Source organism: Corella eumyota, chromosome 2 (assembly GCF_963082875.1).
Source record: "Corella eumyota chromosome 2, kaCorEumy4.1, whole genome shotgun sequence".
In the NCBI taxonomy this organism is placed as follows: domain Eukaryota; kingdom Metazoa; phylum Chordata; class Ascidiacea; order Phlebobranchia; family Corellidae; genus Corella; species Corella eumyota.
The window spans coordinates 15,190,955-15,211,841 of record NC_137491.1 but is presented as its reverse complement, the minus strand read 5'-3'; the positions used below and the strand labels follow the sequence as shown (position 1 = coordinate 15,211,841).

General features: G+C 31.2%; 2 protein-coding genes across 3 annotated transcripts; one reads left to right on the top strand and one right to left on the bottom strand.

Annotated features, from left to right (window-relative positions):
* The first annotated feature begins 243 nt into the window (after positions 1 to 243).
* LOC145743914 (lysine-specific histone demethylase 1A-like) lies at positions 244 to 7,350 on the top strand. Of its 2 annotated transcripts, none has more exons than XM_082561980.1 (13): positions 244 to 359; positions 1,216 to 1,343; positions 1,770 to 1,950; positions 2,353 to 2,459; positions 2,918 to 3,094; positions 3,604 to 3,746; positions 4,151 to 4,373; positions 4,457 to 4,642; positions 4,814 to 4,946; positions 5,169 to 5,374; positions 5,774 to 6,019; positions 6,408 to 6,585; positions 6,867 to 7,350. In XM_082561980.1, the coding sequence occupies exons 1-13, from the start codon at positions 338 to 340 to the stop codon at positions 7,007 to 7,009; spliced, it is 2,073 nt and encodes a 690-aa protein (XP_082418106.1). In that variant the 5' UTR covers positions 244 to 337; the 3' UTR covers positions 7,010 to 7,350. The 2 variants fall into 2 exon arrangements, with proteins under 2 accessions (XP_082418106.1, XP_082418105.1); XM_082561979.1 differs by having other exon boundaries at positions 254 to 359; positions 1,213 to 1,343; positions 6,867 to 7,349.
* A 53-nt stretch (positions 7,351 to 7,403) lies between these two features.
* Positions 7,404 to 16,106, bottom strand: LOC145742506 (neuroligin-4, X-linked-like). Its single transcript, XM_082560280.1, has 13 exons — positions 15,797 to 16,106; positions 15,283 to 15,465; positions 14,235 to 14,396; positions 13,495 to 13,707; positions 12,409 to 12,574; positions 11,842 to 11,980; positions 10,783 to 11,033; positions 10,154 to 10,293; positions 9,895 to 10,069; positions 9,543 to 9,738; positions 9,062 to 9,171; positions 8,442 to 8,619; positions 7,404 to 8,360 (listed from the first exon to the last, which is right to left on the bottom strand). The coding sequence occupies exons 1-13, from the start codon at positions 16,104 to 16,106 to the stop codon at positions 7,404 to 7,406; spliced, it is 3,180 nt and encodes a 1,059-aa protein (XP_082416406.1).
* Between the last annotated feature and the right edge of the window lie 4,781 nt (positions 16,107 to 20,887).

Below are 20,887 nucleotides of genomic sequence, written 5' to 3'. Positions count from 1 at the left end.
TTACCTTTAGTACCTGGTTTGACTATATAGTTTTTGACCTTTAAAATTACTTAATTTATTGTGTATTAATTATATTACAACGGTTTAAAAAATCTAGAGGATTCATTACAAAATACAGCTCAAGTTTTTTTTTAACATATTCTTAAGATATTATAAACTATTGTTTTCAATATGGATAAAAAAAAATTGAATAAACTTTTTATAATAATTTAGGGAAAGTCCCACTTTTATTAAGTCATGCTTAAAAAAACGAAAGAACAACAAACTGACAAAACGTGTTAAGTACACTTTTTGCATAACAAATACAATTTTTGGACATATTTTGAAGCAAAAAATCATGGAATTGGCTGATAATGAAGGTAAGCTTGTTATGGTAAGCAGGGTTATTACTTAGCTTGTTTAAAGGTTTTATTTGCCATTGTTTCGTTTATAAAAATTGTGATTATTTTATTTGTAGTTCCTACAAAAGTTGTGTTTTTTGCAATTGCTGATATTACTGCAAATATATTTTAGTACAAAATATTATTTTTTGTTTTATATAATACACCTATAAAAATCCTTTTAAATTAGATTTTTTGTTATTGTAAACTATTTAAATAGGATTCAAATTTTTTTTTGTATAGATATATTTATCTTCAATGTGGGAAGGTCGAATGCGTGACCTAAACACAAAGTAACATCAGTTACTCCGACCCAGTCTCAAGTTGTATTTTAGCAGTTTGGGGTTTTATAGAGATTATGTTTGCCCGGTAATTATGGTGCTGATTAAGTGCTGGCCCAGCTGGAGTTTATACCGTTTATAGCGCCTTACTTAAGGGCGCTACAGCATAAGAGCAGTGGGGGTTAAACCCATAGCCTCATGGTGGTGTTGTATGTGGTTTGGTTGCCAGTTGTTTCGTATTCAATGCACTCACTGTGATCTATACTCGGATTTAAATTTTTGTACTCGCATTGCGTCACCATTTATTTAATTCAGGCACATATATGTCTGTATGTAACAAACTGTTTTTTTTTAACATATTTTTATCTTAGAAGATAGTAACTAGAAACACATGATATTCACAATCACGTTAATAGCTGGAGTAAGCATTGCATGTTAATATATTGGCTTGCGTGACAGACTGCAAGGCGAAAAACTGTTAAAATGTTTTTTTTTGGTTTTTATGTATTAAACCTGTGTTTTATGTATTTATTTAACAAAATTGTTTTTAGAAGAAGGACCCGCATTTCTGAGTCGGTTGCAACATAATGAATTGTCAACTTTGGAAAAAAAATTGTTTCCATCTTTAGAAAATGGTTCACTGGAGATGATTAAAACATTTTTAAAAATTCGAAATAGAATTGTAAGTTAAAAACTTTATTTTTTTGTTGTTGTCTTAATCCTTGACCTAAAATGCTGATTTTATGGCCCAAACATAGAATATCATAATTTGTTACTCCCAACCAGCTTTGAGTTTTCTTTTGCAGTTTTTAATATCTTTGAGCATATTGGCAGGTAAATAACCTTTAAATTGGTTTTGGGCATATTAGGAGTTTATGCAGTATAAAGGCATTACAACATAAAAAAGTAGGGTTCAAACCAATAACCTCATGTTGTAAAGTCAATTTTTTTTTCACTACACCACTCTATGATTATAAAAGTCAGGTCGCACTTAAAAATAACTTAATTTTACTTTATACCCTATTTGTGTGCTGTATACAAATAAACAAAAATGGTCAAAATAATCACATTACTTTTAATTACATATGTTGATGATTTTATTACACAGTTGCAATTGTGGTTGGACAACCCGAAAATAGAACTTATTTGTGAAATGGCTGCTCAAAATATTAACAATGAGAAACAATTATCGGCTTCAGAGATGCAACTATGCTTAAAAATACACAAGTATTTAGAAACTCATGGTTATATTAATTTTGGAATTTTTAAAAGGATTCATCCTATTCGAAGTAATTATTTGTTAAATAGTATATAAATGAAAATAATTTTTTATAAATGTAACAGTAGATTTGATTTAAAAAAAAACTTTATAATAACAGAAAATAATAAAAAAGATTTAAATTACTCATTGTTAAAAATGTTAACATTAAATATTTCTAAATAAATTAGATATTTTTTTGGACGTTTATTTATTCTCGATATTGAAAAGTCGACTTTACAACCTAATCATAAAGTAACATCAGTTACCCCAGTCCAGCCTCGAGTTGCGTTTGGCAGTTTGGAATATTATAGAATATAAATTTCCGATAATTTTGCTGCTGATTTAGTATTGACTCAGCAGGATTTTATATCGTTTATAGCACCTTACTAAAGGGCGCTACAGCATAAACCTATTTAATTTTTGTTTTAAGGAATTAAAAAGGGCAAAATAGTGGTAATTGGAGCAGGTATTGCAGGGTTAGCTGCAGCAAGGCAGCTTATGTCATTCGGAATGGAGGTTGTTGTGTTGGAAGCTAGGGTAAGCAACAAAGGACAATTCTACATTTAAACCAAGGATGTAAACTAATATAATATTTTTTTTGTTTATATCTTTATCCTCGATGTGAGAAGGTCGAATGCACGACCTAAACATAAAGTAACATCAATTACTCTGACCCAGTCTCGAGTTGCCTGTGGCAGTTTGGGATATTATAGGGACTATAATTGCCCAGTAATTATGCTGATTAAGTGTTGGCTCAGCAGGAGTTTCTACCGTTTACTCATGGGCGCTACAGAATGAGAGCAGTGGGGATTGAACCCATGACCTGATGGTGGTGTAGCAAGTGTTCTTACCACTTTACTATTTTAGTAGTTATTGTGTCTAATAGAATAATATGTAATATAAAAAAACTAAAATAAGCAATAATATGTTTTTTGAACAAACTTATAGTCTGTTTGTATTAAAATATATAGTGATTAATTCTATTCTAAATGCAGGACAGAGTAGGTGGCCGAATTTCAACTTTTGCAAAAGGCAAATTTATAGCAGATCTGGGTGCTATGGTTGTTACAGGATTGGGTGGAAATCCAATTACTGTTATAAGCAAGCAAATTAACATGGAACTCCATAAAATTAAACAAGAATGTCCCTTATTTGAAACTGGTGGAAATAGGGTAGGATAATTTTTTTCATATATCTTGATCCTTGATGTGGGAAGGTTGACTTCACGACCCAAACATAGGGTATCATTTGTTATCCTAACCCACTCTTTAGTTGCCTTTGGCAGTTTTGGGTAATATAGATTATAACTGCCACAGTAATTATGCTGCTGATTAAGTGCTGGCTCAGCAGGGGTTTATACTGCTTATAGCACCTCACACAAGGGCACTATAGCAAAGGAGCAGTGGGGGTCGAACCCATAACCTCATGTAGTGTAGCAAGTGTTCTAAGGACATCATGCTGCTGGTAATAAAAACCAATGTTCAATTTGTTAAATATGAGCTTTATTAAAGTAAATAGTAGTAAGCAAAAGGGCGGGATTACCCTCTTAATCAATACTCTGTGTAAGTTTATATTGATATTTTATTGCTTTAACCAGTTTGTTGCTGTTTTTAAGCTTTTTTATTAAATTTGATTTCTTGTATACTCTTTTTTGTATACTGTTATATTTTTATTATAATAGGTGTCTAAGGAAAAAGATGTGTTGGTGGAACAGGAATTTAACAAATTACTTGAAGCTACAGCACATTTAAGCCATGAATTAAACATTGACTCATTCAAAGGAAAACAACTTTCTTTAGGACAAGCTTTTGAACTTATTATACAGTATTTAGTTTTTTGTTATTTTTTTTAATATATTTATCGCAGTGTGGTGTAGTGGTCAGAACACTTGGCTTTACTACATAAGGTTCTGGGTTCGATCCCCTCTACTCCCACGCTGTAGCAGCCCTTAAGTAAAGCGCTTAAAACAGTTTGAACTCCTGCTGAACAAATACTTAACCAACAGCTTAGTTATCGGGCAATTATAATTTATAATATTCTAAACTGCCAAAAGCACCTGAGACTGGGTTAGGGTAACTGAAGTTACTCTATGTTCAGGTCGTAAAGTTTGCCCTTTCACATTGAGAATAAATAAATGTAAAAATTATTGTAAAAACTTACAAGAAAATTAAGTTATTAGGTTGTAATTTTTATTTTTCTATTTTGTAAAAGTTTTGTATATTTGAAAGAATTCAAGAAAAAAAAGTCAAAGAACATCTTCTTCAACACTGGAACCATGTTAATGAACTTCAACTCAATCTTAAAGACATACTTACAACTTTACTTAAACTTGAGGAACGTGCAGTGGAATACCAATCAAGCTACGAGACTCTGCAGAAAGAGGAAAACCCAAGTGTTGAGCAAGAGTTTGAAGTTAAAGCTTTGTTGAGAGACTGGAGATCTAGTTGTAAGGTTTGTTAATCTGTAAAAACTAAGATAATTTATCAAATATTATTTTTTTATTTTTATTTTTTTTAAATATATTATCCTTTTAGGAATATGAAGAACTAGCTAAGAAACGTTCACTGCTTGAAAGTGAAATAATTGCCATGGAACATAGTCAACCTAGTGATGTTTATCTATCTTGTCAGGATAGACAATTACTAGACTGGCATTTGGCAAATTTGGAGTTTGCCAATGCAACGCCTTTGGAAAAGTTAAGCCTCAAACATTGGAATCAGGTAAATAAAAATGTACTAAAAATACATTGGCCTTATTTTGTTAAAATTTATGTTTGCTTATTAAAAATTTAAAATTCACATCAAGAATTTAAATTTTAAATAATTGTTCATCAGGACCTGAACAAACTTTTACTATATTTTATTTAAAAAAAAATCAATTGCATTGTAAAGGACGATGCATTTGAGTTTAGTGGAAGCCATCTAGTGGTCAGAAATGGTTACAATATACTTCCGAAAGCTTATGCTGATTCTCTTGATATAAGATTAAACTCTGCTGTTCGTAAAATTTCTTATGCTGATTCAGGTAAAAAAAATATTTAAAAATAAAATTTAGTTTAAGTTATTAAAATTTTACAAAATGCTGTGCTTTACAAAAATTAAAAATGTTAATGTGGTGTTTGCTTTTTTGATTAGGCAAAAAAAACTGAGTTGGTAATATGTATATTATTTAGAATTTAAGTTCTAATTATTCTTTTAAAAACTTTCGCAGGCAAAAAAGTTTAATTATTAAAAAAAAAATTTGTAGGATGTCAAATTAAATATCAATCAACTCAAGTCAGTTCCCCTGAGGAAATTATTGAGTGTGATGTCGTGCTTTGTACCTTGCCATTGGGGGTCTTACGGCCCCCTAATCCTGAATTGGATCATGGGGCAAATGTTGAATTCGACCCCCCTTTACCAGAATGGAAAATGCAAGCTATTAGGAGACTAGGTTTTGGGAATTTGAATAAGGTAAATGTTTGTAAGTTTATAAAAAAGGGGTTAGGTAAAACATTCTAAAAAAACCAGCAGCGTGCTGTAGTAGTCAGAACACTTGGCTTTACAACATGAGGTCCTGGGTTTCATCCCCACTGCCCTTATGCTGGAACACCCTTTAGTAAGGTGCTATAAATGGTATAGACTTTTGATGAGCCGATATTTAATCAGCAGCTTAATTATCAGTACTGTAGGCAATTAATACAAAATTTTTTTGCTAAAAAAATGTAGTTCTTAATTCTTATTTGTTGCTAAAATCTTTGATGTCACTGTTAAAACATTTTTATTTTTCAACCTAGACATGCAATTTGTACCACCTTATATATATTAATATATGACTCTTTATTTTACTTTTAAATATGTAATAAAATGCAGGTTGTGTTGTGTTTTGATCGGCCTTTTTGGGACTCCGCATCCTCTAATTTATTTGGTCATGTCGGTGCCACGACCAGTTCGAGGGGTGAGTTGTTTCTATTTTGGGCAATATATCGAGCTCCAGTACTTATAGCCCTTGTTGCGGGTGATGCTGCAAACGTTATGGAGCACGTTGGAGACGGTGTGGTTATTTCCAGAACTCTGGCTGTTTTAAAGGGGATTTTTGGGGCAAACGCTGTGCCAGAGGTCTGTATGCATGTGTTTGTGTTTTACTTATCTTCTATCTATTTTTTTTTGATATATATATATATTTTTATCCTCGATGTGAAAAGTTTAACTTTACGACCTAAACTTAGAGTACTTAAGTTACCCCGACCCAGTCTCGAGTTGCATTTGGCAGTTTGGGATACTATAGAACATATTTGCTTGATAAATTTTAAGTGCTATCTCAGCAGGAGTTCATTCCGTTTATAGCACCTTACTCATGGGGGTTTTAGCATGAGAGCAGTGGGTATTGAACCCACGAACTCGTGTAGTGTAGCAATTTTTTTGACCAAAACATCTTGCAGCCGGTTAAATTTTAAGTTGGTATTTTATATTAAATTTAACATTATTCTACTTTTTGGACAAATAGCCAGTTACATACACTGTCACTCGATGGGCGTCAGACCCATGGAGTAGGGGAAGTTACTCATATGTGGCAACTGGTTCAACAGGAGAGGATTATGACATAATGGCAGCACCGGTTGATGCCAAGGGAACTGACTGGCAGGAAAATACAAATAAAGAAAATTCTGTTTTATTTTTTGCAGGTTTAAAAAATTTATATCATGTAGAAATTGGCTTTAAATTATTTGATACAAAAGGGTTGTGACACTTTATTTATCTAAAATTGTAGGTTTAATTTCTATTTACGCTATGTTATAACCCCATGTAGTCAAGCTTTAATGGTACTAACTTATGCCTAGCCTACACACAATTTGGAATAAAACTACTTTTACGTTTTGGAAATTCTTTTAAAAGAATTTGTTGTTGTGGTGTTTACCTTGAAATAAAATCGAACTAATATGTTAATACTTTTTTTTAATTATAGGTGAGCATACTATGAGAAACTATCCAGCTACGGTACACGGTGCTCTTCTAAGTGGGTTTAGAGAAGCAGCAAACATTATCGATGTTATGGGAAAACGAAATGCCGCAAAACCTGTGCAAAAACCAGCAGACGGCTATTTTTGATTTCTGGCTGTTTTTTTTCTTCTTAAAGTATCTGTTTTGAAACGATCTCTTTTCGTTTTAATTTTTGATGTAACTAGTAAGCATTGTCGAAATACAAATACGAAACCTTTTATGTGCAACAGTGGTTGTTACATACCTATCATGTACATATATGCTACGTTTTAAAAAACATTACTAATCGTATTAAAAATATTTAAAAATACAACGTAAATAAATTTAAAACATTTATTATTAACAACAGAGTCAACAAAATGTGTTCTTACATATTTTCGCTATATCTGAAAAAAAACGATTTATTTTGAACAACAGTTTTCAAAAAGTGGCTGGTGCTTAAGAAAAAGCATGTACGTAGCATTTTCTTTAGATTGTTTTATCTCTTTTATACGAATGTTCTTCACAATTTAGTTGTGACTGAACTCATTGTACCCATAGTTTGGGGCTTATTGTTTTTCTCGTGATTAAAAAGCAGAGAAGGTTGTGTGGCCCGACTAGTACTTGGATGCGGTTCTTGGTCATTACCTGTATAAAGAGTAGGTTGAAAGCTTGATGTCTTATTTTTCTCAAAAACAGCCTTCTTTGTGCCATTTGCAGTTTTGTTGATTGTAGAAATTGTGTTATACCCAACAGCTGAGTGATTTACAAAGCCTAAGTTAGGATTCAGGGGCGGTCCTCTAGATAATGAACGCTGTGGTTGGTAGTTTTCACTTTTGCTAAATTCCGGTGGTGTTAAATCTTGTCTGTCGTATACAGCAAGCGATGATTGGCATCTAGCCTTGCCTACTTTGGAATATATGCCATCGGTGTGAGTTAATATTTTACTATTTTCTGGTGGAGATACAACGTTATCATTTTTATCTTCGCGATCCAGTGCAGAAGTTTCAAGACTACTGTCGGCATAGTCACTTCGTGACCACCTGTTTGTCTTCCCACTTTCATGCCACGTTGAGCGTCGATTTTCATCGGTTCTGGGCTCTCGATATTGAGGAATTGGCGGAAGTAAATGAGTTGCAGCTAGTGTTGCCTCTTTCTCTAATATTGGAGAATAATTCAGATTTTTTGTAACTTCATGATACAAAACTGCAAGTGAAGAATTCGCCCGTTTTTTGTCTGGATTTGTTGGCGATTGATGCATAGTTCCGTAAAATGCTGAATTCTGCGTTTGTTGCTGCATTGGGCCTTTGTTAAAATATTCTATTTGGGATTGTCTGTTTTGATTGTTTCCATCTAACACAGATTTATTAACGGTCCCATTTTCAATATACGACTCCATTGTATTCTGTCCGCTGGCCGGAGGTCTTTTTTCGAGTTCAGTACGATGTTTTTTATAACCTCTAAGTTCAGATTTTAGTTTCTATCATAAACAATGAAAAACTTTTAAGCAAAATTAAAGAGATTTATTGGTCACTTTAATAAGATCTCACTTTTTGCCTACCTCAATTTGATATTTATCCTTCTCCTTATGATAGGACACGACTGCAAAAGCAATAATGTTAACAAACAAAAGAACAAATCCAACAGCTAGTGTTATGCTAAGTTGTAAGGACATTGCTCCATTGTCAGTTGCAGCTTTTGAATCTTTGTCTTCGTCACGCTCTGGATCTAAACTTCGCCTAAAATATATACGAGTAATTACTGTAACGAAAAAGTCTAAATTTTACTACAACATTTTTTTACCATTTATTTATTCTTGATAGTCGGGAAGATCGACTTCACGACTTAAACATAGGGTGATATCAGTTACCCCAATCCAGTCTCGAGTTGCCTTTGGCAATTTTAGATATTTTTGGTTATACTTGCGCTCTAATTTGAATCTTCTGATTAGGTGTTGGTTTAGCAGGAATTTATACCGTTTATAGCGCACTTACTCAAGGACGCTACAACATAGGAGCAAAGCGAATCGAACCCAGGACCTCGTGTTTTAAAGACATGTATCCTGACCAACAAACCATGCTGCCAGTATCCAAGTATAAAACATGTATTTTGGTATTCTTTTTACCAAGATCAAGTCCTAATATTTGAAAACAAAAATGACATTTTTTTGTTTTTACTTACGGCAACGGGGTCCATCTTGTGGTGATTGCTCCAGGTGGTGGCGTTGGGTAATTACCTGGCGGTGGGTTTATTGGATTTGTTCGTCTTCCAATCCATATCGAGTTATCGGTCTGAAAATTGTACATTCTGAATGTTAATACTATTAATACTATTTATTTTAAAAGTTTCTGATTAAACGCTTTAAAACTTGTTAAAGGCGTGTCATTACTGCTTTGGAGCAAGTAAGAAAATGCATCGCTTTTGCTGGATTGTGTTAATTACAGTTTGTAGCGATTATTTGAGTAATACAAAATTAAAATAAATTTAATTAATTTTAATTAAACTTGTCTATAATCTAAATTATTAATGTTTATCATTTTAAAAATATTGACCGTGCATTTCTCCCAATTCGCTTCGAAGCAGTAAACTCTACCATTTTTTAAACGAAGTTTATCAAGTGTATTATTTAAGTAGGCCTGTTGCAATTTTAAATAAGATTTACCCCAGCTAACTTGGGTAGAAATGTTTTCCACAATGCAACCTTTTTTGCTCGATAATGATCTATTATACTTGGTTGTATAGAAATACGAAGATTTTGTCGTTCTACTGTGTTATAAAGTGGCCATATCACGCCTTCGAATACATTGGGTTTTTCGGTGATAAACTCAGTTTGTTGCGGTCGTCCCAGCATAGGATCTCTTAAAACGAAAAAAAACATTTTTTATTCGGTAAAATTATGAAGTATTACACGGCTTTATTAATTACATTCTTTAAAATACTTTTAGACCAATTTTTACTATGTTGGTGATGTTTGTAATTCCGTGATAAATATAGCCTTTATATTATTTTCTTACCCATTTTTTGCAAAGTTAGTCCAATAAGTCATTACGGCTTGGCTTATAAGTTTGTCGTTTTTGGTAAAATTATAAGGAAATAATTTATACCCATTGCTTAAAAATGGTGCACCGAAAACAAAAGGTTCTTGTTCGCCGTGTGCAGACTCTATCCAACCCCGGTCGACATCTGACCCTGTAATATAACGTTATAACCAAAAACATTATTATCATCGTTATCAGACATACTTATAATTAAAATTGTGAAGTTTTTTTTTACCTGGATGATGGTTAAATGTGTAAAAATATGCATGATAGTTGAGCTTGGTGTGTAAATCCAACGTACACACAGCAGGTTCTACCCACTGTCTATCCGAGTACATGTCTGTTAATGATTTCTTTAATCTTATTGGATCGTTTCTTTATAATAATACAATAAGATATATTATGTTTTAGTTAGTCGCTATAAAATTGTAATAACTGTATAGCTTAATAGTTATTTATAAAATGTTCAAATATTTATCCGCCAGCGTGATGTAGTAGTCAGAACACTTGCTACATTACATGAGATCCTGGGTTTAATTCCTATTGCTCTTATGCTGTAGCGCCATGAGTAAGGTTTGAAGTTATAGACAGTATAAACTTTTCCTGAACCAGCATTTAAACAGCAGTTTAATTATTGGGCAAATATAACCAATATCCAAACTGCCAAGGGGAACTCGAGACTTGGTCGGGATAACAGTTGGTTACTCTATATAAAAGGTCGTGAAGTCGACCTTTCCAAATCAAGGATCAAGATATATAAAAAAATTTAAATTTTGCTTTATATTGACTTGATTCCTTTTGTAATAACAAAATATAGAAATATTAATACCAAACTTAGTGGAGCAATGTTAAACTTTGACTTACTCATCTACCCAATCCGTGTACATAAACTGCACAACATCTTCGATTAAGTTGCTTGAAACGTCTGCATTTCCATAGAATGCGTCTATAAATTTTGCCACGTCAATATCAAAATCTTTCTTTTTGTAAATAATATCTGTTGAATAAAACGGGTTTTGGTTTTGGGGTTTGTTTTTCGACAGTGGTGGTGACGTCATCTTGAGGCGATCTTGTACGTAACCAAAACCTGCACCCTGCGACACACCTACCATAATCTACAATAAAAACAATAACAAATTTTTTATTAACGTAGACATTTATTTGTAATTTATTATAATTTTCTACGTATAGTGTATAACTTCTTGCAACAATATGATATTTAAATTGACTAAAAATTTAAAAAAATTAAATTTAAAATGATTCAAATTGTACTACTAGCATTTTTTTATTATTTTTTTATTCATACTGTACATAAATTGAATTTAGATCAATTTAAAATCAATAGACGAAAAAATAAATTTGTTTAAATTAAATAAGTGGTTGGGCTAATTTTAAAATCATAAATAAAAGAAGTACTTGAAATTAAAAAAAATCGTTGTAAAAGTTAAAAAATATTTTAATACTTTAAATTTAAAGATTTTTTTTTGTAAAATTGATTTAAAATAAATTTTATTAGCTACTTTTTTGTGTAGGTTACACAGTCAACACAAATCTTAGTATCAAGGTTAAATATATATAAAAATATTTATAATTTAAACAATGTTAATGTTAAGTTTTACATTATGATTTAAAAATTTTAATATAAAAATTTAATACACTTAAATCACAAAAAAAACAAAGCACATTATTATTAAATTTAATTTACTAGAAATACTTTAAAATTTGTTATCAATTAGTTGCAGTCGCAATAACGCAAGTTTTAAAATCAATAAAAATTCTGTCAAAAATGGCTAAAAATGGTAATGGCATTAATATATTTGAAAGCACATTAACTTTTAGCAAATATGGCTATTGGTAAAAACTGTCGTGTTTTTAGAGTTAAATGTTTAAAGTGGTGTTAAATTATTTAATATCGTCATTTACCTGATAATTTAAAAATTCACCATTTTCCATTAGTTTCCGGGGAGTGTCACATAATAAACGATCCGGAGCGCACCCGTCAACTACAGGACCAAATGCTAAGTTATAGGGCTCGGGTTTTACTGGAACAGATATAAGCGTTCTGCAAAATTAATTTAGGGTGTAAATTAAAATTAGATAGCTATAAATTTTTATAAAACTGCTACAATTAAGCATGTATGTATAACCATATTAGTTTTTTAGTGTCACGGACCTAAACATTTAATATGATATAAACTTAAAAAACCGGCAGTGTGGTGTAGTAATCATATTATCTTGCTATGAGGTCGTGGGTTCGATCCCGACTGCTCCCATGCTGAGAGCTCTTGAGTAGGACGCTATTAACAGTGTGAAATCATGCTGAGGCAGCACCTAATCAGCAGCTTAATTATTGGGCAATTATAATTTATAAAATCCAAAACTGCTAAAGGCAATTTGAAACTGGGTCAGTGTAACGGTTGTTACTCTATGTTTTAGGTCGTAAAGTCGATCTTTCAACATTGAGAATAAAGATATATAAAAATAAACTACCTCCATGATTTGCTTCTTAAGCATGTGACAACAGACAGACTACTTTTACCCAGGCAACCAATCATCGGATTACGTGACAGCGCTCGAGAATGTTTTCTTGGTTCTTTTACAACGGCCCAAGGTGCTAATGCTGTACCACTTTGTAAAATAGCTTGACTAAAGTAGCCTGACAATAAATAAAATGTATAGTTCGTTAAAAATTTGATATATTAATATGCATAAAATAAAACCAACTAAACAGTAAGTCACATGCAATGTGCAAAGAATAATTTTTACATTTACAAAATGTTGGTATTTTTTTAATGTTTTATTTATAGCAAACTTTTCTTTTATTTTATTAAAAAACTTTTTATATTAGTTTGTGTCAAGTCACATTATTGACAAATTGTCACAATATTGGGAAAATTAAATTGTTGTATTTTAAATTGAGTAAACTCTTTACAATCCGAGAGATTCAAGAATAATCAATACAGATGCTTATTGCTTGTTCGGATACCATAATAGAAATTATATTGATTTCATGTCAAAAATTTTTTATCTTCATATTTCAAATGTTCGAAAAAGGATTAATAAAAACTATAAGGCCAAATGCTAATAAATTAGACATATATTAAATTAACACAAATAAATTGCCCAATAATTTATTTTTATATTTTATAAATCATAAACATTACAAATACTTTTCCATTTTTTTTGTATATATATTTATCCTCGACGTGGGAAGGTCGAGCACGCGACCTAAACAAAAAGTAACATTAGTTACTCCAACCCAGTCTCGAGTTGCCTTTAGCAGTTTGGGATATTATATAGATTATAATTGCTCGGTACTTAAGCTGCTGATTAAGTGCTGGCTCAACAGGAGTTTATACCGTTTAAAGCGCCTTACTCAAGAGCTTAACAGCATGTGAGTAGTGGGGTTTGAACCCACGACATCATGGTGGTGTAGAAAGTGTCTTTACCACTACACCACGCTGCCGGCATTTAATCAAACATCAATTTTTTACGACAAAATATTCAACTTTAAAACAACATATTTCATTCAAACATTCATATTTACAATGTACAGACAATCTTTGATTGTTGTACCTCCTGAAACGTTGCCCTGTAGGTTACCTTCCGTATGTACCGACAACATTAGTAGCCCGATACTAGAAGCTCCAGCACCTGATCCAAATACCGTTACTCGATCCGGGTCGCCTCCAAAAAATCCTATATTCTCAGAAACCCATTTTAACAGGGTTACTTGATCCCAAAGACCATAATTACCAGGCGCATTGCTATCTCCAGTGCTTAAAAAACCTATGTGTTTAATAAATAGATTTAAATTCGCAAATAAGTATAAGTAGCCTACAATTTAAAAAAAATTTATAATTTGAAAAAAAATGTATAAAAAAATTCTTTTAATAGAATATAAAGGTGTTTACAAAAAGTTATTCAAATTATTATAATTGTTTTCTTGTATATATTTATATATATATGTATATATTTAAATCAATGTTTTTTGGATAAAAAAAACTGTCTAAACTAATATATGATTGATAGAATAAGTTAAATGTAGAATTAAATGTGCCACACCACAGATTATATTTAACTAGGGGCTTAAAAAAAAGTTGTAACTTGTGATGTTATAAAAAAATTATCAAACGGCTCTAAAGTTATTTTGCAACGACTTACATAAATATTTTGTATGTGTATCTTAACGATTGAAAAAAATGTATTTTAGTAAATGTGTTTCTGTAATCTTTATTTTGTTCGCAATTTAGTAAAACTGTCATGAAATATTATACACTTTAAAGTTAAACTAAGCATATTTAAATCAAACTTACCAAGTACACCAATTCTGTAGTTAAAGGTGACAACTATGATATCTCCATAGCTAGACAATACACTTCCATCATAAAAGTTACCTGAACCTTCAGAGTAAGTGTAACCATGGAAATGTATCATTACTGGCAATCTGTTGTTATAATACTTAGGATGGTTTGTTTCTACAAAAAAAAGTATAAAATTTTATGTTAAAAATGCAAACTTTAATTACAGCACCGATTTATCTATTTGACAACATTTTTTAAGTGTAATTATGACAACCATGACAAAACTTTTTATTTTATTTTTTTTCTTTAGTCACTGAATGCAAATGTATTAAAATATCTTGGCCCTCTGGTTCGACAATGTTCATTTGCGGTTAAAATGCATTAGTGAGCATAAAAAACTTATGTTTTACTAAAAAAAAATAAGTCGAAAGAGACAATTAATATGAATATGTCAAGTCCAAAAAAAGAAAAATTTTGACTGGTATTTACCACAGCCCTTAAGGTCAAAACTAACATAATTTTAAAACGGTAACAACGCGCCAACCACATAAAATTTACATAATTTTAGTAGTATGTGCCGTGTCTAAATTTTTAACCAAATAGCTTTTAATTCCCACATGAGTTCGAGATATGACACAGCAGAGAAAATGCAATTTGCACGATCATCAGATCAGCGAGGATGATTATAATATTAGGCTGTCTGCCAGACACATGTTTAAATTGATTATGTAGTAAATATGTCTTGAGGTAGGGTTAATAGCTTGCTTAAAATGTAAAATTTATGCACTTATTTTTTTAAATGTATAAAATTACAGCGGTATTTAAATTAAAATTGAAATGCGTAAGATTGTAAGTTTATAGATTGTGGTATAAAAGTGTCATATAGTCCAAAATAAATTTATTTTTTGCTTTTTTTGTATAAAGCGTTTTTTTTTAAACGTCGTCTTCAAAAAATTTTTTTCAACATTTTATAACATAAATGGAAATATTGGCATGTATATTGTAACATTGGTATGTATACTTTTCTTATTAGTTACTTTAAACAAGATTAAACAATTACCTTTAACGTAAAATGTGGCTGGGATATAAATGTTTAGATATAGGCAATCTTCACCCATGCTTCTGGCTTTGTCTTGCATAAAAGAAGAGTTTGGTTGATGCCAAACTGGAAGTAAAACCTTTGGGAGAGGTCCCGACAAAGTTTGAGGGCAAATGTTTCGATGATAAGTAGCGTTGTACACACCTAAGACACAAAATATATTAAATAGAAAAAATTTAGTATAGTTACTATTTATGTACTGTGCACCTTTAAGCCTTGTCAAGTGTGTGTTTTTTGTTTTTGTTTTTTTTCATATCACCTTAAGGTGATAGGTTTTTATATTTTTTATTGGGTAGGGGTGTGATTTTGTGACATGTTTAAGCTATCGGTGAACGCCGGACTTAAGGGCGAATAGTTTGGCAAATGTGCGTCTCGAACCCAAACCTTTCGGCTCGTAGTCCGCTGCCATGACCGCTTAACCACACTAGCGGACGTTAATTGTGTTTTTAACGTTTTTGTATTACTTGTATCCTACCTTTCCATTGTCTTGGTGCGGCAGGTTTTTGCCATCTTAATCTTCCAGTTGGTGGTAATGCATATGGTATTCCTAGGTACTGTATAACAGGCTTTATTTGTGGATTATCAACACTACTTTTTAAACCTCTGATTTTTCCATACGTTGTGCTTATAACAGGGGGTTGTAATTCGAGTAATTTTTGCCGCAAAAGATTATCTGAAGGTGATGAAAATATCCCCTCTACTTCTATTGAGGAATTTTTCATGAATAATCTTCCATGACATATTTTCGTATAAAGAAAAATAGTAAACACTAGTTTAAGGATCATTTTAGTTAATAGCTTTAATATTTGCAAACTTTCTATCTACGAGAAAAATGTTTGTTAAGTACTTTTAGGTTGCTTTTATTTTGTAAAAATTCCTATTTCAAAGTCTTTTATCAGATTTGCGTGACTTTATATATTTTCTTTACCAACCTTTTTATTAAAAAAATATGTTATTAGTAATAATTTTAATAAAAATAAAATTTTTTTCATGTTGGCTCACTGACTTAACCTAAATTGCAAAACCAGGAAGCGGTGCTTTAGTTAAAATCAATTAAAAACTCGTTCGTTAATCTAAAACTTTAGAAACTCGTCAAGCCAAACTTAGCACAGTTTAAATATATTCTGAGCCACTTTAAGCTAACGGATCCTAAAATAATCAATTTAAATCGAATTTCAATAATTTGCAAAGCTGGAAAATCGTTCTTTCGTCGGGAGACGAAAATTTAAATCCTTTTACTGAGTTTCGTGCTATTGTGTAGTTCTCTAAAGTAAAATTTGACAGTTCGCGTTTTATTTTAAATTACTTTTCCTTTCTCTCTTTTGTAATTGATTTACTAAATTTAGAAAAAAATGTTGTTTGTTTAACAAGGTTTACAAATAGCTTTAATTTAAAAAAACAAGGAACGTTTATAACACATTAATAAAAACGACTGTCATCCTAATTTTACAACATACACTTAAAAATAATAAACTTGACATTAAAAAACGTTAAAATATAATAACCTTTATATTCACTTCTATATTTTCTAACTACTTATTTTTTTTTTAAGATTACAAAAAAACATGCTGATATGTTTTAGCCGTTAATTCATAATTAATGACGCAGATAAAATGCTGTAAAAACATTTCGAAAAAAATCGTTAAATTCATTCATAATGTATTGGGTTTGGAAAAGTGGTTTTTGACGTAATTTGGACAGTTAATTTAGTTTTTGGAAATGATCAATATTTAAAAACGACATTAACATAACTCAAAATAATGTAGAATTGTATTTTTATTGTTTTGTTTCCTAATATTTTTTTAGTTGTAAGTTATTAGAAACTTAGTGGCAAAAACGGGTGTGTTTTCTGCTAAATAAAAATCCAATAACCGAAAGAATTTTTTGACGATATTTTTTAACTTATATTATTCTATTTTCTCAAACATTAAAAATTGTAAGTAATGCTGTATTGTAAAATTAATGTCGTATATTTATAACACCAGACATACTAATCCAGCATAAAATTCGGTTAATACGATTTTGTAAAACCAATTCTTTAATTTTGTTAATATATTTCTGATGTTGGCTAGTTTTTGTTAGCTTGAAAAAAAATATTTACACAATTGTTAGGGTTCTGATAAGTTGTCATTGTGAGTTATATTAAACATTAAAAAAAAAAGTAAAGTGACTTAGGGTTATTAACATTATTTTAAAAATAATAAACATGGGATTACAAAACTGCATTTTAAATGTCATTAATTTCAGCATTATGGTTAGTCTGTATGTTATATGGTAAAATCTTAAATTTACAGAAATAGGCCAATTATTTCTTAGTTTGCATTGGTAATAAGTTTTTAAAAGAGCTATTTCAATTTGACATACTGTTTTCAAAAGTAACCTGGCGGTATTTGAACTCGCTATTTTTTGTTCGCATGGTGGGGATAAAGGACTACGTAAAAATAAGAATTTCGAAACAACAGATTAATCCGGTAGTGTGATATACATTACAGCTCACTACGAATCTAAAGGTTTTAGGTTCGAGTCGCACCAGTGCCACACTATTCGCCCTTAAGCCAGGCGTTTACGAAAAATGTCATACCCTTTCTAGATAATGATATAAAAAAGATTTTGTGCGCCACCCTATTCTTAACGTCCAAAAAGCAAACCTCTACCAATTAAAATACAGAAACCCTATCACATCAAGGGAATACGAAAAAAAACGATTATTGTTAGAATTGTGGTTTATCGGTCTTGGCATCGGATTACGGGCTGATGATTCTGGTTGCAAGCCTAACCAATATTACACGCTATTTTTCTTTGTTCCCGGCGTTCTGGGGTACTTCAAAGGAAACCCCAACGTAAAAAAACGGTCGCATGTTTAAATATTTTAGGTGAAATAAAAAGTGAACATAAATAATCATTTTATATTATAAAACTATTTTATACATTAAAATGAATACATTTTTAAATGACGGACTTTAAAAAAATATCACTAAAAAGTTTATTTATAATTTAGTTACATTAAACCCTTATTATTACAAAATAATATTACACGGAAATGTTAATATGAAGCCTGTAAAATATCATTTACAGCAATTCTCAGAAGAAATTCGCTTTAGTACAAGCGCAAACAATTAAACAACTTGTATACTAGCCTTGCTTTACGGTGAAAGTGCTTTAAGGTTTCCGGTACGGCTCCAGTTTAGCCTTTAGAAACTATTGGCAGGCTATCGACTTAGCTAGCAAAGAATTTAGAGCAAGCCTGCACTAGGTGTCTTTAAAATCGAAGCTATACTTTGTAGTAGTTACGAGACACGACAGTATATTCGATTTTTGAAAATTAAATACTGTTTATAAATGTTGTAAAATGACTTAAAAAATCTTAAGAAAAATAAATTAACATGGATTTTTTTCCTAAACGTTTGTGAAAGGTCATAGAATTTAATTTTTTATTCCACTTTATTTTTATAGTTAAAATAAGCATTTAAAAAAAATATAGTTATTTATTTTACTTTTTATCTGTTATTAGGACGTGTGTTTTAAATAGTATGTTACAAAAAAATTATAATTTTTGATCTGACTTTCGCGTATATTTACATTAAAAAACATTATTAGTTACAAACATATAAGCTAGACGATATAATGTAATTAAGGTGCTAAGCTTTAAACGCGCCGGCAAATAAGCGGAACAACAAAGAACAAATTCTTGGCTTAGGCCGGCATAAACGACTCACTCAGATCGCAGTCAGACGAAAAGAAAAAGCATTGTCTCGGTTCGTTGCGTGTCGTTTGCGACGGGATAGACAAAGAAAGCAAAGAGTTATTCAAAACTAACACATACTTTTACCCTGTTTGCTGTTATGTATCGTCAAAATGTTAATCGTTGTCGTTATTATTAATGACTAACAAAAGGAAAGGTAATCGAATGTGAGATTGGGTGTTGTGAACTTATGCCGACATAACTTCAGGGTGCTATCTAAACGGTCCAAGCAAGTCTTGTAACTTTAAAAAAGAGAGATTACTTTCTTTTTCTTTTCGGCGAGAAGTGACGAAATCCGAAAATCTCTCGTCGAAATCGAAGACTCGATTCAAGCCATTTAATACTGAATTGCGCCATAGAATCAAAACGTGAAAAAATGTTCGTCGGCGAAATTTCAGTCGCGCAGGTTTTTATTCGCAGACAAATCGTATCGCTGTAAAAATAATTTTAGGTCGTTTAGAAAGTAGAAGGAATTTGTTTTGGCCTACGATCTATAAAGTCAGGGCGGAGACTGATAAAGAAAGATAAAATACTTACCTTAACTTAACTAGCAGGCAATTTGTTTGACATAAAAAAATTACCTTAATTCGACGACACTAATATACCAGGCTTCCCTTATATGTTTAGTGACCATGTTTGTACAAGATTGAAATTACGTCACGGGTCATTCAGGAATTAAAAAGTAAACTAAATAGTTTGTTTCTCCAGGATTTTCTATACCAGGAAATCATAAACTTGGGTTAACCTAGCTATACAGATTAATAAAAAGAATGACGTTTAATTTTGAAATTCATCTAAGTAAGATAGTTACAACTAGTCGGACAGGTGTTTTAAGGAAAGGCATTTTAATTTTTAGTTTTTTTTTTGAGAAAAAATAGCAAAAAAGGTGGTACCGGAACTGGACTGACACTTTCGTGCGTTTAATCGATAATTTATGTATTAAACGGTTTACCTGGATTAGACAAGATGTAAAATTTGCCGCGGGTGTTAAACGCTGAATAGCTTTGTGTTCAGTAGGTAAATACACGGAGAGCTGAAAGAAAAACGAAGAGCACACTTTAAATAAAAGTGACATAAAAAAAAACTTGTGCTAGCGTATAGGTCAACCTACTGTTTGCAAAATATCGTGGTGTAGTATGTACAAATAAATGTTTTATGTCTAACAAAATTATTGTCCATAAAAACTATGAATCCATAGGTTGGTTTAAGTAATATTTTCTTTGTGCTTTATATATATATATAAATCTTAAACACGTTTTTGTATGTTTTTTTAAAAAGAAATATTAAATACTCCATGAATAGCCAGAATTTTAAAATATTTTTTTAAGCCGAATAAAATATTTGTGACCAGTTTCTTGTTCATTTTGGTTTCGAGTATTTTACCAGTTTCTTGGTAATCTCAAAATTTCGTGGAAAATTATTTTTCACTTAGCGCGAAACTGGTTGTATTTGCTTAAACAGTGACGTCACAAACTCTAACATTGACATTGGGCCTTTGTGTTAACGTTCTATTGTGTTTGCGCGTATTTCTATAGCCGAAATCAGGCCACAAATTTTTCACGACTTTTTTCAGTTTGTAGGTTTTTCTGTCACTTACTCGTTAACGAAGAGTACGCAGCAGCTTACAACAAGCAAATATAAGAAGATTTTAAATTCAATTTCGTACGAAAATGATATCTTAAACGTTTATAACGCTTGAAATGGAAACCTAGTGTTATTTATAAAGGTAAAAGTGCTTAAGATGCTGTTTAAAGACCCGTGTAGTTAAGACGTTACGGTTTGCAGTTCAATGTTCTAGATTAGCAAAAAATGTAGAAGAAAACC

Bases quoted from the DNA above. Each gene is read 5' to 3' on its own strand.
- LOC145742506 (XM_082560280.1), bottom strand. From the start codon at position 16,106: ATGATCCTTAAACTAGTGTTTACTATTTTTCTTTATACGAAAATATGT. The intron at 13,708-14,234 runs GTAAGTTTGATT...TTAAACACATAG, and splicing joins CTACAGAATTGGTGTACTTG to GTTTTTTAAGCACTGGAGAT. The intron at 8,361-8,441 runs GTAGGCAAAAAG...TGTTTATGATAG, and splicing joins AGGATAAATATCAAATTGAG to AAACTAAAATCTGAACTTAG.
- LOC145743914 (XM_082561979.1), top strand. From the start codon at position 338: ATGGAATTGGCTGATAATGAAG. The intron at 3,095-3,603 runs GTAGGATAATTT...TTATTATAATAG, and splicing joins TTGAAACTGGTGGAAATAGG to GTGTCTAAGGAAAAAGATGT. The intron at 6,586-6,866 runs GTTTAAAAAATT...TTTTAATTATAG, and splicing joins TTCTGTTTTATTTTTTGCAG to GTGAGCATACTATGAGAAAC.